The sequence below is a fragment of the Microcaecilia unicolor genome, chromosome 1 (genome assembly GCF_901765095.1).
Source record: "Microcaecilia unicolor chromosome 1, aMicUni1.1, whole genome shotgun sequence".
Taxonomy (NCBI): Eukaryota; Metazoa; Chordata; class Amphibia; order Gymnophiona; family Siphonopidae; genus Microcaecilia; species Microcaecilia unicolor.
In genome coordinates this window covers 389,163,975-389,182,531 of record NC_044031.1, presented here as the reverse complement: position 1 = coordinate 389,182,531, position 18,557 = coordinate 389,163,975, and the positions used below count along the sequence as shown (strand labels likewise).

The following is an 18,557-nucleotide window of genomic DNA, read 5'->3' as shown; positions in this document are numbered from 1 at the left end:
AAGTTGTGCACGCTTATTTGGCTATACAGCCAAATTGCACTGATAACTTAATAAGCCAATCAGTGCTGATAATTGGTACTTAATAACCAATTAGTGGCACTAATTGGCTTTAATTAGAATTTACACACACAACTTTCTAGGAATATTCTAAAACACAGTGCAAGTAAATTCTAATGTGCACAGTCAAAAAGGGGGGTGGCCATGGGCGTGGAATGGGTGGGTTGTGGGCGTTTCAAAAAACTATGTGCACTATTATAGAATATATCCAATCTGCATCTAACTGAGGCACAGGTATTTAGGCCTGGTTTTAGGTGGCCTAAATGGGTGTGCCTAAATTTTAGTGGAATGAACAGCGCATGAGTATAAATATATTTATATTCTATAAACTATGCCTAAATTTAGGTGCAGTTTATAAAATCACACTAACTGTGTGGTTTAACGGCACCAATTTTTAAGGCACCATATATAGAATTTCCCCCACAGTGAATATATTGATAGGAGTCACATGTTTTTGTGAAAAGTGGGTAATATTCATCCAGTGGCATTATTTTTAAATGCTGACTGCCACCAGTTCAGTTAGACCCCGTGCAGGTAGTGGACTGAATATCTGGGTTCTGTTCAGGCTCTGGCCAGTCCCAAAATACAACTGCCAGGTGTGATATTCAGCCCAGTTGGCTAACCAGGTAACAGGCTGAATATCAAGTTAACTTCTTCTGACCCCTCCCTCAGCCCAGAGAATTTCCCCCTTCTGACCCCCTTCCATATGATCTTACCCTTTTCTGACCCTCATCTCCACCCCCCTCATAGGCCCCATAGGGAAAAGAGAGAAAGGAGATGCTGGACCAGTGGAGGGGGGGGGGGTGCGCTGACTGAAAATTTGCAGGGGGCGCCAGAGACCCTAGCACTGGCCCTGTGCCTGCTTTATACACATGTAAGTGCCGGGGTTTTGTATGTGTATATCACAAATGGGACTTCTAAAAGAAAGGTCATAATGTTATTTTCAAAACCACCACTGATATGAATAACATACTGACATGGGATTTAAGCGAGTGAAAGTTTTCCAATAATGTTTTTTTTTATTACATCAATTTGTATTTATTTCACATGTACTGATGTGTTCAGTGCTGATATTCCTTGAAAACAGGGGTAGTGGAGCATCTTTTTCTTTGGGGGAGCAAAGCTCAAACATTTGTCCTTCTCGTGCCTATCATCCCATATTCCTCCTCTCAATGGCATCTAGAATCTCTCTCCTTTCCTACATCTCAAGCTCCCTTCCACCCCTAACTCTCCATGGTGCCCTTCATTTGTAATGCTACTAATCATTTTTATAGCACTACTAGACACACGCAGCACTGTACACATTATATGCAGGTACTTACCTGTCCCTAGAGGGCTCACAATCTAAGTTTTTGTACCTGGAGTAATGGAGGGTTACGTGACTTGCCCAAGGTCACAAGGAGCTGCAGTGGGAATTGAACCCAGGTTGCCAGGATCAAAGCCCACTGCACTAACTATTAGGCTACTCCTCTACTCCTTCCCTATCTCACAAACCCTCTTTCCCCACCATGGTGTCCAACATTTCCCTCCTTACAGACCTCTCGAACTCCCCTCCCTCCTCTATAGTATCCAACAATTCTCTCCTTCCCTATATCTCACCCCCCCCCCCCCCCATGGTGTCTAGCATTTCTCTTCTTTCTTCCCTCCCACCTCTTCAGCGTATCTTTCCTTCCCGCTTCCCCCTCCCCCCCTGCACAGCATTTCTCTCCTGCATTCCTTCTCTCCACTTACCACCTATTCAGCATTTTTCTTCCCCTCCTCCCCATAGTGTCCAGCATTTCTCTCCTCTTCCTCTGTGATCTCCAGCATCTTTCTCCCACATGGTGTTGATTTATTACCACTGTTCCCTGAGTGGTGATGCTGCAATCATCTCTTAACAAAACAGCATCACAGCCAGTCGGCATGGGCCCTTGAGCATCTACGCATGGTCAAGGCTTGCCAGCTTCCTGTTTCAGAGGGAGCGGAAGCCGGTAGGCCTTTAGCATGTTCAGATGTTAAGCAAATTGCAGTGTCCCTGCCCAGGAGAAAGAGGGTAAGAAATCAACCCTTCATGCAGGAGAAAGAAGAAAGTTGCTGGAGACCACAAGGGGTAGGGGGAGGAGAGAAATGCTGCGGACAGGGTCAGAAGGCAGGGAGGAAGAAAGGAAAATTTGGGGTGTGTCATAGCACCTTTGCCCCCCCCCCCCCCCCCCCCCCCCCCCCATTCTGACACCTATGCTTGAAAAAGCTGGAACAGGTGAAACAGTGGCTGTTGTTAAAAAGGCATAAGGTGTGCCATACTGGGACAGACTGAAGGTTAATCAAGCCCAGTATCCTGCTTCCAACAGTGGCCAATCCAGATTGCAAGTACTACTACTACTTATCATTTCTATAGCGCTACTAGACGTATGCAGCGCTGTACCTGGCAGGATCCCAAAACAAGTAGATTTTATGATGCTTGTCCTAGAATATACAGTGGATTTACCCAAGTCCATCTTAATAATGTCTTATGGACTTTTCTTTTAGGAAGTTATCCAAACCTTTTTTAAATCCTGCTAAGCTAACTGTGCAGGTTGTGAAGAGATGTTGAATAGACATAAATTGTTTTGAATCTGTTTTTGAATGCTATTCACACATGATTAAATGCACTTTTATATAAATCTGTAGTGGGTTTTTTTTTTGAGCATTGATGTTTTTAAGCAGTTTTTTCAAAGTACTAGGTCAATGTACTTAAAAGTAAAAAATAATTGTATATCTTAATACTTAAGTAAAAGTAACAATATAGTGAAGATCACATTAAAAATTTACTTAAGTGAAAGTAAAAACGTTATTGCCTAATATAATACTTTTTGAGTAAAAAGTACAAGTATCGCAACTATAATGGATGCATCTATTGTTAATGTTTTTATCCCAACAACTTTATTGCTTTACAAATGAATCCACTTTGCTTTTAGTAAAACTAAATTTTTGAAAATGACTGTCACTCATGTGTGTGCACTTGTGAGTCATTAATCCAACACAGCTAAAAAGGTTCAACAACTGCATTAGCAGCAAGTGGATTGTTCAGTCTGATAAAAAGGTCTTTCAAATCAGGCCAGGTTGCAATATTACTGATTTCTTCTGACTGGGTCTGCAGGTTATGATCAAGGGAATCTTTGAAACATTTGACTTCAGTATAGCAAAGAGTATTTTGTCATTATCATCTTCCTTAGAAGTGATCTGATCTAATTCATCAATTGCATCTTCATCTTTATCTTCATTGTCATTGCCATGCTGTCCAATTACAAAGAAGTCTTTCACAAAGTCGGGATCAATGTTGTTCTAACAATTTTTCAACTGATGGCGAACTCTGCATATCTTCGAGAATTGATGCAAACATGTCAGTTGTATGGGAACTCTTCAGTCTTAAGGCCAGGCAAGCAGATTTCCTCTCTAAAGACTCTTATCGATCCAGTGGACAGTTACCCCAATGTAAAATTTCTCATGGGATGCTGAGCAGTGTGTTGTGGTACAGACATATATCTGATCACCAAGAATTCTTACCAGCTTCAACTTCATCTCCATCTCCACATTAAACTGACCCAACCCATTTCTGTTCTGTTTGGCTGGAGACTAGTAACCTGTTCAACAAACACTGGCAACTCCACTGTTCTGAACAGCAAAATTTATGATGAGATGATCCACTGTTTGTGTGACAACGTTTGCAATAGCAAAATACTGTTCCCAGTTTTGCTGTTTCATTTGGATTGCTGAGGAATCATCATTTACATTTTCCTTCCGCTTTTACTTTCTACTTTTAACTGCAAGCATCAGATGTAACTGAGTAAAAGTAGTAAAAAGTAAAAGTAACAAATGTTATCCTGCACTTCTTTACAAATAAAAGTAAGAAAACTTTTACTTAAGTACAGTAACTAGTTATATTTATTTAGTTACTATACAACACCGTATTTAAGATACTTAAAAAAAAAAAAAAAGAACTATGGAGGCTATCACTAAGCTCTTTATTTTTCCTCCACAAGTATTAAGATTTTCACATACAGTGAAGGTGTAAGGGTTTGGTTTTAGTGAATCCAGACCATCTTCTTTCTCCATTTCATTTTTTATTTTTATTTTTTTATTTGCAATATTTTGTTATACCGCCTTTAACATGATATATCAAGGTGGGGTACCATATATTAAGAGAAGCGGATCACATTAAACACAACTTTTTGTGCTGTTAAATAGACCCCAGAACTAAACTGCAAGCTAGAACTTGCATATGCCTCGGAACAGGTGCAAAATCCAATGGGGATATTTTTTAAAACAAATGCCTATTTCCATTGTAAAATGGGAAGTGCATGCCTATTTTTGTGGCACACCCAAGCCACGCCCATACTGCAACCTACCACACCCAAGCCAAACCCCTTCCCTTTAAATCTTTGCAACCTTTGCATATGTGCAAACAGCAGCTTTCTAAATGTGCATGTGATCTAGATGTGTAAATGCTGCTATTTACTAGGCTTGCTTTTCTGAAGTAGGCTGTTTATAGCTATTCTGCATGCTATTTTAAATTCTATAATTTATAATTTTTCAATTTGTATTTATTTATTTGCTACATTTGTATCCCACATTTTCCCACCTCTTTGCAGGTTCAATGTGGCTTACAATATGCCGTAATGGTGATCACCATTTCCGGAGTGAGAATTACAGAATGTTGTTGTATTTCAAGAACAGAAAATATAATACAACTTAGAGAAAATAGATATACAATTTGCTTCAGTTATTTAAGAACAAGGGTAGTGTGTAACGTTCAATAATAACAGTATGATAAAGAAACCAATAAAAAGAGTTCAATGTTAACTTGTTCTAGTAAGAGTTTTGATGTCAGTTCATTTGAGAAGGATCCTTATGATAAGTATCCTTGAACAGGTTAGTCTTTAGTAGTTTCCGGAAGGCTGCCAAATCGTGTGTTGTTTTTATGGCCCTTGGTAATGTATTCCATAGTTGCGTGCAAATGTAGGAGAAACTTGATGCATATATAGATTTATATTTAAGTCCTTTGCAGTTGGGGTAGTGGAGATTCAAGAATGTGCGTAATGCTCTTTTTGTTTTCCTTGCTGGTAAGGTCTAACATATATATCGGGGCCTCACCATAAATAATTTTATGAACCAGGGTACAGGTCTTGAATGTAATTCTATCTTTTAGTGGGAGCCAATGTAGCTTTTCGCTGAGGGGTTTGGCTCTTTCATATTTCGTTTTTCCAAATATAAATCTGGCTGCAGTGTTTTGGGTTGTTTGGAGTTTCTTAATAATTTGTGCTTTGCATCCAGCATAGAAGCAATTGCAGTAGTCCAAATGACTTAACACCATTGATTGCACCAGATTACAGAATTTGTTATCTTTTCATTACTTTTTATTCTTTAATATTTTAGGGCTGTATTTCGATTAACATTTTAATTGTGAATAATCACACAATTGAAGGTATGTTATTTTTCCCCCCACTGCAGCTCCTTGTGACTCTGGGCAATGGATTGTTAGGGGGGGGGGTCTTTTACTAAGCCACGGTAGTGTTTTTAGCTGATGGTAGAAATAAGCTGGCACTAAACGCCAAGATGCCCATTATATTTCTATGGGTGTCTCAGCATTTACCGACAGTTGATTTCTACTGCCTGGACCGATATACTCATATCACCCCTCTCCTCAAGTCACTTCACTGGCTTCCGATCAGGTACCGCATACAGTTCAAGCTTCTCCTGCTAACCTACAAATGCACCCAATCTGCAGCCCCTCCTTACCTCTCTACCCTTATCTCCCCCTACGTTCCTACCCGTAACCTCCGCTCTCAAGACAAATCCCTCCTTTCAGTACCCTTCTCCACCACCGCCAACTCCAGGCTCCGCCCTTTCTGCCTCGCCTCACCCCATGCTTGGAATAAACTCCCTGAGCCCATACGCAAGGCCCCCTCCCTGCCCATCTTCAAATCCTTGCTCAAAGCCCACCTCTTCAATGTCGCCTTCGGCACCTAACCACCATACCTCTATTCAGGAAATCTTGACTGCCCCAACTTGACATTTCGACCTTTAGATTGTAAGCTCCTTCGAGCAGGGACTCTCCTTTGTTAAACTGTACAGCGCTGCGTAACCCTAGTAGCGCTCTAGAAATGTTAAGTAGTAGTAGTAGAGTTAAAAAAGCTAATAAAAGCCCCCCTAAGTGACTTGCCCAGAGTCACAAGGAGCTGTAGTGGGAAAAAATATATAGCATACCTTTAATCACACAATTAATAGCAATTAAAATTGTAATGCAGTCCTACTATTTACTTATCTAAATGCTTCTAACATGGCTTTTTCCCTCTGCATCTGGGCAATGGAATATATGGAGGGCAATTCTATAAAGTAAGCCCTAACATTTATGCCCCAATTATGTATATAAATGTATATAAATACACTGATGTGTGTCTGCTTATGTGCATATATGCCAATATTCTGCCTAAGCACTAATCTATAATTAAATTACTGAGTGGGTTAAAAACTTGTTAATCGGAAGGAGACAGAGGGTAGTAGTAAATGGAGCTTGCTCTGAGGAAAAGGATATTACAAGTGGTGTATCACAGGGGTCAGTCCTCGGGCCAGCCCTTTTTATCATCTTTGTGAGTGATATTACAGAAGGGCTGTCTGGTAAGGTTTGTCTCTTTGTGGATGATAGCAAACTCTGCAATAGGGTGGACACCCAGGAGGATGTGGATAGAATGAGGAAGGATCTGGCAAAGCTTGAATGGTCCAAAAATTGGCAACTAAGTTTTAATGCTAAGAAATGCAGGGTCATGCACTTGGGTCAAAAACCCAAGGGAACAGTACAGTATAGGGAGTGAAGTGCTTCTGTGTATGAAAGTAGAGCAGGACTTAGTAACATAGTAGATGATGACAGAGAAGACCTGTACAGTCCATCCAGCCTGCCCAACAAGATAAATTCATATGTGCTACTTTATATGTATACCTGACCTTGATTTGTATCTGTCAAACCAACAAAAAGAAGGTCCAAGTCTCCCGCAAAACACATAAAACACAAAGAAAGCGGGAGAAAAACCAAAATAGACCAGATAGAAACCACAAAGAGTAAGAGCACCAAAAGTTTATTAAGACTCTACATGGTCCGTGTTTCAGCCAACCGGCCTTCTTCAGGGGTCTTCAAATTGACGTATACAGATGTGCCTCCAGAATTCTCATGGAGTGCGGCATAAACGCTGGTGCTGTCTAAAACCACTCTTTGTGGTTTCTATCTGGTCTATTTTGGTTTTTCTCCCTCTTTCTTTCTTGATTTGTATCTGCCATTTTCAGGGCACAGACCATAGAAATCTGCCCAGCACTAGCCATGCCTCCCAACCACTAACCCCACCTCCCAACCACTGCGTTGCCACCCAATCTCTGCTAAGCTTTGCGTCTGATGACATTAAGGTGGCCAAACAGGTAGAACACTCAAAGCCAGAAAGATACTTGGGTGCATAAGGAGAGGAATGACCAGCAGGAACAAAGAGGTGATAGTGACCTTGTACAAGTCTTTGGTGAGGCCACATTTAGAATACTATGTGCAATTCTGGAGACCGCACTTACGGAAAGATATAAACAGAATAGAGTCGGTCCAGAGGGCGATTACAAAATTGGTCAGCAGTCTCGGTCATAAAACATATAGGGACAGGCTCATGAACCTCAATATGTATACGCTGGAAGAGAGGTGGGAGACAGGAAATATGTTAGAGACATTTAAATACCTCAGTGGCTTTAATATACAGGAGGTGAGCCTTTTTCAAATTAAGAAAACCTCTGGAATGAGCGGGCATAAGATGAAGTTAAGAGGAAAAAGGATTAGGATGAATATGAGGAAATACTCTTTCATGGAAAGGGTGGTAGATGCATGGAATGGCCTCCCAGTGGAGGTTGTGGAGACAAAGACTGTGTCAGAGTTTAAGAAGACATGAGACAGGTACATGGGATCTCTTAGGAAAAGGAGGAGTTAGTGGTTACTAAGGATAGGCCGACTGGATAGGCCACACTGCCCTAATCTGCCATCATGTTTCTATGTTTTATACAATGTGGTTTACAGTGGGACGTTCACAGAGGTGGTGTCTGGGCGGGGCACATGGTTAGACACATTACTTTACAGACTAATCTGGCTGGCATAAGTGTTTGTGCCCAAATTATAGGCATGTATTTTTGCTCTTATGCTAGTATTCTATAAAGGAAAATATCCTACCAGTTATAGAATTGCATCTCTTCTATGGGACTAACTATGCTTCCATTTTCTTGGGGTGATGGAAGGAGGGGTCCTGAAACTTCCAGGACCTCCATTTTTAAGTATATATCCCCACTATATATAAAAGGCAGTCCAGCCAATATTGAGTGCTAGTTAACCAGCCAGGAGCTGTTGGTGGCCCGTTAAATAGCACTTAACTGACTAAGCGCTAATATTCAGTGTGGGGCAACCGGTTATCTCTGCTGATTATTAGCGCTTAGCGGCTATATTGCGTGATAGAACTGGCTCTCTGTGAATATTTTGAGGATCACCGGCTAAATTTAATGGTCAAATAGGACAACCTAAATAGCAGTCCTATCTTTGACGGCTATAAACTTGACCAGCCAATGCTGAATATTAACTTGGCCCGTTAAGTTTAAACAAGCAAAGAAAAAAATGGATATTCCGTGCCAGTCACTGGAAACGACCCAGCATTGAATGTGCAGGCTCAGAGCCAATCGTGGGACTTAGCCGGCCTACCTTCCATGAGCTGGATATCGGTCAGAGTGCACCTGGGTTTTAACTATTTCATTGCAGTCCATGGCATATGCATTGCCCGTGTGTAATACTCTATGCGGTCCAGCAGGGAAACAGACAAAGCCAAAGAATTATGGTGATTGATCAGGAAGTGAAAACTATAAATAAACTGGTCGATTTGCATAACAATTTAACCAGCCAGAAATGTCCACTGACCAGCTAAATCACTTGTGGAGTGGAGGAGTAGCCTAGTGGTTAGTGCAGTAGACTTTGATCCAGGGGAAGTGGGTTCTAGTCCCACTATAGATCCTTGTGACTCTAAGCTAGTTACTTAACCCTCCATTGCCCCAGGTACAAATAAGTACCTGTATATACCATGTAAACCGCTTTGAATGTAGTTGCAAAAACCACAGAAAGGCAGTACATCAAGTCTCGCTTCCCTTTCCCTTGTTTGGGGCTAGCCACTAATTTTCAGCAGTACTTAAGCTGTTACCTCTGCTGAAAAATTAGCAATTAGCGCCTAAGTGAAAGCCAACTATTTTGGGGGTGCCGATATTCAGCACTTAACCAGCCAGGGTAACCCCATAAATGGGACCACATAAAACACAGTTGTATCTTTATATGGCAACCTGTGGCTGGTTAGGTTCTGAATATCGACTTAACCGTCCATGTGTTAGCCGGCACCACCCTCTACCCTTCCAACCCCAACAATAGCTGACTTCTACTACCCCAAGGAATCCTAATCCACCCTGTTAAAGTGTCCAGGGGTACAAAATACAACCCGTTCTGTATGCCCTAGAGGGGAGAAATATGCCTTATGAATCACTGTTATGATTTTTTAATCTGTAGATGAATAAGAAGTCATCAACAATCTCAGGATTCAGTCTAGCTCTCCTGTCTTCCACAGTCTTTCCTGCAATAGAAGATGTCTTCTTAGAAGATGTGCTGGTAGAAGGATATACAGGATCCCCCATGCAAATTTTGGTAGTTGTGGCCAACATGTTTGCTTGTTTTTCCAAAAAATAAAAATATAGTCATCTGCATCAATCAAATATAAATAATAGTCCAGTTCATTAATAGGTTTCAAAGTAGAAAGTGACACGGGGACAAAGTTTGTCCCCATCCCCACCCTGTCCCCGTGGGATCTGTCCCTGCTGTGTCCCCATGGGTTCTGTCCCCGTCCCCATCCCCGCAATTACTCTGGGTCCCCATCCCTGTGTCATTCTCTAGCTAGAAGCAAAGCCAGGCTGGGCCCTCTTGCACTGTTAAACTGTTCCCCCTTCCCCTTGCCTTGTGAGGATGATCCTGACTGTGTATTGTTCTTTATTGCAGGGTGCAAGCAGGTGAGAAGTTCATCCTTCCCACAGGAGACACCACTTACGACACATATCCCACCTGGCTTAAGTTTCACATCGGCATTAACCGGTATGAGTTGTACTCACGACAGGACTCCCTGATCCCCCAGCTGCTGAAGGAGCTCTGTACACAGAAGATCATAGCCACTGGTGTGTATCTTGCAGACTGTCTCTCTCCTTTTCCCTTTCTCTTCTTCTCTCTCACGCATTCTGCCTCTCTCAGGAGAAAAATTGGGAGATTTATAGCATGTATGCATTTTCTCTTTTACTTAGTTCCATTAAGCAGCTAGTGCAGGTTTTACCATACAATAGACATTAGCGCAGACCCATGCTAATGGCTACTGTATGTTAAAATGAGCCACTGCAGTAAAAAAAAAAAACCCTCACTAGCTGTTTGTGAGCATGACAGCTAAGGCACAGGTCAATACCATATGTAAGCTGTCATGACCGCTGATAACGCAGCTGCACTTACCACCTCTGGTGGCATTAAGTGCACATACTCTTCCAGCAATAGCTGTCCCAACCTTCCACCCTTCCACTTAACATGAAGCCATGGCGGTGGCTGTTCCCCCCCCCCTTCTGCTCCTTTCTGGAATTACCTCCATGCTCCCACCAGATGACCCCCCCCCCATCCATTCTGATCCCTGCCACAAACCTTTCCCACTCAGTCTGACCCTACATTGCAGAAGCCCCCCAATCTGATCACTGTGAAGACCTCCATTCAATCTGATCTCCATAGAAACTCCTCTTACCTGATCCAATCCCCTTAGAAGTCCCTGAATTGAAACACTTAGTTAAGCCCCCCCCCCCCCCCCCCCACTACTGCTTCTACTACTACTAATCATTTCTATAGCGCTACTAGACATATGCAGCGCTGTACACATTATATACAGGTACTTTCTCTGGCCCTAGGGGGCTCACAATCTAAGTTTTTTGTGTATCTGGTTAAGTGACTTGCCCAAGGTCACAAGGAGCTGCAGTAGGAATCAAACCCAGGTTGCCAGGATCAAAGCACGCTGCACTAACCATTAGGCTACTGCACCTCCAGGACTTTTCCAGGGGTAATCCCTAGTCATATAGAGGGATGGGGCGGGGAGCACTCCCCCTCCACTCCAGCCTCTTCTGGCACTGATGACTCCTGGCATTAGTCTCACAAGAACACAGAAAGGGGTTACTGGCGCCAGACAGGGAGGGAGCAGAGGGGGACTACTTCTATCCTGTCATTTCAGATGACCAGCAGTTACCCCAAGTAGTCTTGGGGGTGCCCCGGAAAAGGGAATGAGAAATGTTGCACTGGGGTGGGGCTTCGCCAAGGGTTTGAGTTTGAGGGAGCCTCTGGGGGGATTGGATCAAATGGGAGGGGCTTCTAGAGTGATCAGATTGGATGGGGAGCTTCAGGAGTTCAGATTGGTTGGGGAGGTCTCTGGAGGGATCACATCAGGGGAAATGATGGGCGGCTATGACTTGAGGTCAGACCGGGGGGGGGGGGGGAGATCGAATGGGGGGGGTTATGCCACCAAAGCAATACTTTTTTTTTTAATTGGGCAGGCACCACATTACAGCACATGTGCTCCCACGCTGTCTGCCGTGTCACTGAAGGAGGTTTGACAGGAGATGGCATTACGTGACAAGGATGAAGCCATCTACACCCAAGGAGGTTTAATTGCTTCCCTACGCAGCAGCCGCCATCTTGATACACTCAAAATACATTATATGGCAGCAAGCTCCGCCTACTGGCTTCAGGCCAGATAATGGGCCAAGCACACTCCCGCCATCTCCTGTCAATTAAACCTCCTTGGCCACTCCATGTAACGCAGTGCCCATGCAGTATGTGTCTGCTCTGTACAGGAAATACAAGTAGATGCTAGGCACACACCCCTGCATTTACCTCATGGGCTTTGCACTTACTGTGCGCTAGTTTTTTGGTAAGTGCAAAAACTTACTGCACTTTAGTTTAAAAAAAAAGCCCCTTAATTCACTTTGCTAAAGTCCAAATGAACCGAGTACATTGAGGAGAACCAGCACTTACAAATTGGAACTGTTGGAGCTCCAGCATACAGGTACTGTGTCAGCCTATGCCAAGGGCTCATCTCTAAAGTCTTATGTACTAAGGAATAGATTATACAGAGCAGATAAATAGTGCAAAATAAAGCGGAAGAAATTAGAATTCTGTCACAGACCCCTCCAGAGACCAGCTAGGGTAAAGTAATTGGGGTTTGCAGCAGACAACAGAAAACTTTTGATTTATACTTACCTTCCCCTACTTGGCTTTCCTTGCAGTTCAGAAACCAGGAGGGACACAGCTGAAACTGGTTATGAGTCTCCAGAACTTCGGGCAAGCGCTCTTCAAACCCATGAAGTGAGTAAGCAGTGACTTTCTCAGCACACCACCCTTTTTCCTCAGCTTTAAGTTCTTATCACTAGTCACCACCAGAGGTCCACAGATTTGATCTTGGACTCTGTTGCTAGACATTACAACCAGAACTATTCCCATACAAGAAGTAAATGGAAGCACAATCACCGACATTTTGTGTCAGTGATTGTTGCTTTTGAATTAGCAAGTTGCACGGGGACAGAAATTTCACCCGTCCCTGCTGGAATCTAACCCATCCCTGCAAGTATTCTAACCCATCCCCACCCATCTCCTGTGTTAAAATAACCCAGCTTGTAGCAAAATAACTGGCACTACACTTCCATGGGAACCCCGCAGGACCTGCACCCATCTCTGTGGGAGTCTCGTGGACCTGGAGGGGATCTCTGCGGGAATCCCATGGGACTGCTAACCTTGTTCCCATGCACCTCTCTATTTTGAATATCTTTTCTGCTGCTGTTGGCAACAGAAAGCTTTCTGCAATTCCATGTCTGTCACACAGAGAGATTTTCTACTACATGGCAGTGGCATACCGAGGGCAGGGCGGTAGGGGCCGTCCACTCCAGGTGCACGCTGCAGGAGGGGTGCAGGGAGCAGCCTCGCAGCTGTCGGCTCCGCTGGTTTCCTCTGCTGTAATTTCCTGTTCCGGGGCAGAGAGAGCAGGGAATCAGTGGAGCTGATAGCCACGAGGCTGCTCCCAGTACCCCAGCAGGTAAGAAGAATGCACCCGGTGGGGGGGAGGGCTTGGAGGTGATGCGCTGGAGGGGGGAACAACGCTGCACTCAGGGAGGGGTGCGCAGCGGCGACCCACCCCAGGTGGCAGCCTACCAAGGAACGCCACTGCTACATGGCCCACTGTCATGGCTTTATTCTTTACCCAAACATTCAGTTCAGTTTTGTTAGACAGGGATTCACAGGTGCCAACATTTTTAAATGACTGGGTTTACAAACATAATGTAAATGACCCCTCATGTGACATAATGAAGGAGCTTCCTCACGGCTGGGGATGCTTAGCCCCCACTGGCACCAGTACAGCAGAGCTGCCAAGTTACCCATTTCAAGAGGGAGAGTCCCCCCCGCCCCCCTCCTGGAATGGGTAACTTGGTAGCTCTGCTACAGGCAGGGCTGCCGAAAGGGGGGGGCGGGGGGGACAAAATTCCCCGGGCCCAGCGCCGCAGTCCCCGATCTCACCCGCCCTCGACTCCATCAACTCTCCGCCACCGGGCCAGGCCCCCCGCATTGAAATCATCACAGCGCCTCACCTGTCACCTCGCTCTGTGACTGAAAGCGCAGCCAGCAGCGGCAGATCGGATTCACCTCCCTTCAGACCTTCCCTCCCTGTGTCCCGCCCTCGCGGAAGTTACATCAGACAAGGACAGGACACAGGGACAGAAGGCCCGAAGGGAGGCAAATCAGATCTGCTGCTGCTGGCTGCGCTTTCAGTCACAGAGCGAGGTAACAGGTGAGGCGGTGATGATTTCAATGCAGGGGGCCTGTCCTGGTGGCGGATGGAGGGGGGTGGGTGTAGACTGCAGCACAGCAGCCTGGGGGGGCAGCGGTGACGATGATCTTGGGGCGGGGCTCCAGGGTCGGCCTTGCCCCGGGTCCGGCCCAGTCTCTCGGCGGCCCTGGCTACAGGACTACCTCCCATGCAAGGATTTCTTTGTAGCTGTTTCATACTGGGAGCTGGTCTAGAGAGAAAGCAAGAGAAGGAGTAGTAGGAAGGAAAAACAAAGAGAAGGACTGAGAGGGGAAACACCATGTATACAAGAACACTGCATATCAGAAGCTAAGAATGCCAGAGAGAGAGAGAGAATTTTACAGGACATTATAATTAGGGGTCTTGGCCTGTATTCTTGCTTTTTTCAACTATCTTCTGCCTCCATTTCCCCTTTCTCATCTCAGGCAATCACGGTATGAGGAGACTCCAGCTGACTTCTTTTACTTCTCGGATTTTGAACGTCACAATGCTGAAATTGCAGCTTTCCACCTGGACAGGTAACTCCCTGTGGCTAAAAACTCCTTGTGGGGCTTGCAATTATACAGGCAGGTTATTACCCCCTCAATCTCAGTTCACAGTAGTCCTATGGAAAATGGATGCTTCTCTCAAGTACGCTAAGGGCCCTGTTTAATAAGGTGCGCTAGCGTTTTTAGCACGTGCTAAAAATTAGCACACGCTGTGTAGACGCTCATAGAAATATTGTAGGCATCTACACGGTTAGAACACACTAAGAATGCTAATGTGCCTCTAGCACAGCTTAGTAAACAGGGCCCTAATTATTTTGCTACAGGTCAACAGTCTACAAAATAGCTCATTACATACAGACAGAAGAAAAATCAGTCAAATTTAACAAACACAAGGAGGAACTTCAGTAATTTATTTACCCTCTTCTTGGCAAACAAAATGGTGAACAATACAATGAAATAATAAAAGTACATGAATACAACACATAAAATCAAAATTTAAAATCTGGGAAACAAATCAGTTTTCAATGCCTTCCTGAAGGCCAAATATGATAGGTATTTTCCTAATCTCAGATGGTAGCCTGTCCCATTCTTCAACAACCTGTTGTCAGAAAGCCTTCATTCCCCATCTTTTCCAATAAAAAAACTGACCTATATGGAATTACCAAATGGTTCTGATCTACAGACGGTAATCTATGATTCAGAGCATACCCTTTAATGAAAAGGCAAAGCAATTGTGGAGTTTGTGAATGCAAAATCTTAAAAGCCAAAATTAAAATTTTAAACAAACAACACTCCCGTATGGGCAACCAATGTAGTTTTATCAACAGAGGGGATGCTCTAGTTCCCTTCTCACCTTTCATCAAAAACCTAGTTACTATATTCTGTACTGTATTCTGCACTACCTGCAGTCTCCTCAACAGTGTACAGGGTAGTCCAACATAAACTGCACTGCAACAGTCATCGGATAAAATAATAAAAGTCTGAACTACCACCTAAAATCAGCAGTTAGGAAAGATCTTAATTCCCTAGGAATTCAGCTCCAAGCTCTCAAGTTCCAAACCAAAGGACCATGCAAAAATGCTGCTGACTCCAAGGGGAGCTACCATATTATACTGCCCTGTTGCACTCCAGGTCAGTTAAGTCAGAGCTGCCTTTGTAGGGCTGAGCACAGAACTCAGGGTCTGAGTACAATCAGTGCCTGGTTCCAGCAAAGGAACTTAGGAAAGTTACTGCAAAGTACAGAGCTGCCAAGTGACCCAGTTCAAGGAGGTAGACTTTTTGGCCAGTCCTGGTTTTGAACTTACATTTCAAAGCAGTGTGGGTTTGTAGTCCCTGATTACAGCCATTGGAACCAATGTTGTAGTGCATCAGGATGGGACTGACAAAAATCCAGAACTGGCCTAAAATCTCCGTCCTGGAAGTGGGTAACTTGGAAGCAGTAGGAAGGTGGTTCAGAAAAGGCCTGTCAGTGGGCTGAGAATCTGGGAAACGGTGTTCGATTCCTACTGCAGCTCCTTGTGAATCTGTCACATAACCCTCCATTGCCCCGGGTACAAAAACTTAGATTATGAGCCCACTAGGGACTGAAAAATTACCTGCATATAATAAATGTAAACATCTTTGGTTGTATACCACAGAAAGGTGGTATATCGGATCCATCAATTCATGACTTAAATCACCAGTGATTACAAACCATTTTTGCTCACTCACTTTGTTTTGTTCCCTTTGGAAGGATCTTGGATTTTCGTAGAATCCCACCTGTGGCTGGTCGACTGATCAACATGACCAAGGAGATCCGAGACATCACCACTGATAAGAAACTGGCTAAGACATTCTACATCTCTCCAGGTGAAGGGACATGCTTATCTGGAGGGGCAAGCACGTGGGGCTGGTGTCTGTGCTTCTATTGGCTTTCTGTCAATTTGAGTTTTAAAAGATGACCGAGTAATCAATATCGTCAGTCTGCTGACATTACTAGACAGCAACTAGAACAAGAACACAGACCCAAGCTTATTATTCCATTTTCCTTGTGCAGGAAGTAACTGTATCACTTGGGAAGGGCCCATCAAAAGTTATTTTTAACCACTAAACTGAGTAGGACTAAGCTGGAACGCAGAATATTATTTATTTATTGGGATTTATTAACTGCCTTTATGAAGAGATTCACCCAAGGCAGTGAATAGCAGTATTAATACACAGACACTCTAGTATCAGGGTTTAACACATTTCTTAAAGTACTACATCTCTTATATAATAGAAGGACCAGACCTGGGTAATCTTGAGCTTTATTTATTGGCCCTGCAAATGAAAATGCCAAGGGAATTCAATCCATAGGAAACAGAGTTGTAGTGTTCAAAACAGTCACAGGATGGCACCATTTATCCACAAAAGAAAAATATTTTGCTTGGCAAGAACTGGGTGTCCTGTCTTTGGTCTGTTTGGATATGCAGAAACTCAGGTCTGCAAGCTGTAGACACCTTTCTTAGACTAAAACTTCCTTGTCTATCAAAGAGATTTTGAAGGCACATTTGGTTTCAATTTCAGTGCTGAAACCAGCCTGAAATCCAGATTCAGCCATACCTTGGTTTTGGCTGAAAATGCCAGTGAATTTTAGGTTGAAACTGAAACTCTCCCATGACCACAAGTGTGACCCCTCCTGATCACAAGACCCACCCTCTCACCAACCGTAGGCCCTCCCTGGGCATACCTGGGAAGCCCTGGTGGTCTAGTGGCCTTGTTGGAGCAGGAGTGATAACAGATGGGGGATTTTCAGACTTTGCTTTGACTTTTGATAACCATATTTTTGTTAGAAGAATTAATGATAGAATGAAGAGCAACAGTGATAATGAATCTCCTTGAAAAATATCTCTTTGGTTGTATACTTCACCCAGTTCCTGCATTAGACTTGTTTTCCACATTATTGTTGTTGCTTTTAGAAATTTCTGTATATTTTTTACTAATACCAAATAATTCAGTGCATTGTATGATCCACCTATAAACAATCAAAAACATTTCTGTAATCGATCCATGCCATATACAAGTTTGTTTTTCAGCATCATCTTGTCAATAAGTAATTGATCCTTTGTTCCTCCTGAATTCCTGCAGTTTCCCCAGAGAGATTTTGCTTTTAGATAATCAAAATTGATTTGACTAAAATACCAATAAATAGTTTGAATGTGGGTTGGTAAATACATTATAGGCTGGTCTTTTTCTGGAATTGCTCCTTTTTCCTTATCTTTGAGGATTAAGAAGGTGCTTCCTATTGTCATCCATTCCCCACAGATGTTCCATTCAATAAAGCACTGAACTGACAGGCTATTCTATTGTGTAGACTGGTCAGATATTTGAGTCAGTAGCCATGTAATTCATCCTTTCCAGATCAATTTTCCATTTGTGTATATATATGGAGGAACAATTTTCCAGGTGAGATCATTCTATTTATTTATTTGTTACATTTGTATCCCACATTTTCCCACCCCACCTATTTGCAGGCGCAATGTGGCTTACATAGTACCGTAAAGGCATTCGCCAATTCCAGTATGAACAAATACAGTAATGTTGTGGAAGAATAAGATTCGTGTGTACAGACACATTAGGGAATTGTAGAGAGGAAGAGTTATTATATGTCCATTACGATCAATGATGACCATAGGGCTCATTTTCACAGAGAAAACCATCCAAAAAGTGGATTAAATCTGCATGTGGACATTCTTCTCACAAAAACATCCAAATTGGTATTTTTTAAACCAATTTTTAGATGTTTTTCTATGAAGTCCATCAAAAGTGCGTTCAAATCACAAGGCGGTGTGTTAAGGGTGGGATCTGGGGATTCCTAACACTTGTATCCAGGACTAAAGCTGTTTTCAGCTAGACCTGTTTTTATAACGAATAAGGCACCAAAAGGTACCCTAAATGACCAGATGACCACTGGAGGGAATCAGGAATGACCTTCCCTTGCTCCCACCGTCAAAAATGTGAATAAAAATAGTACTCACCAGCCTCTATTACATCCTCAAATATTATAGCCAAGTCCACTAGAGGAGCATACAGGTCCCTGGAGTAGTCTAATGATGGGTGCAGTGCA

The 18,557-nt window shown here is 43.4% G+C and overlaps 1 protein-coding gene across 1 annotated transcript in view; it reads left to right on the top strand.

Annotated features, from left to right (window-relative positions):
* The window catches only part of LOC115460279 (extracellular serine/threonine protein kinase FAM20C-like), a 100,173-nt gene that overhangs the window by 3,579 nt on the left and 78,037 nt on the right, over positions 1-18,557 (top strand). The window contains exons 2-5 of the mRNA XM_030190074.1: positions 10,112-10,284; positions 12,415-12,493; positions 14,411-14,503; positions 16,206-16,321. Of these exons, the coding sequence (XP_030045934.1) occupies positions 10,112-10,284; positions 12,415-12,493; positions 14,411-14,503; positions 16,206-16,321 (461 nt within the window). The remainder of the gene's footprint in view (positions 1-10,111; positions 10,285-12,414; positions 12,494-14,410; positions 14,504-16,205; positions 16,322-18,557) is intronic.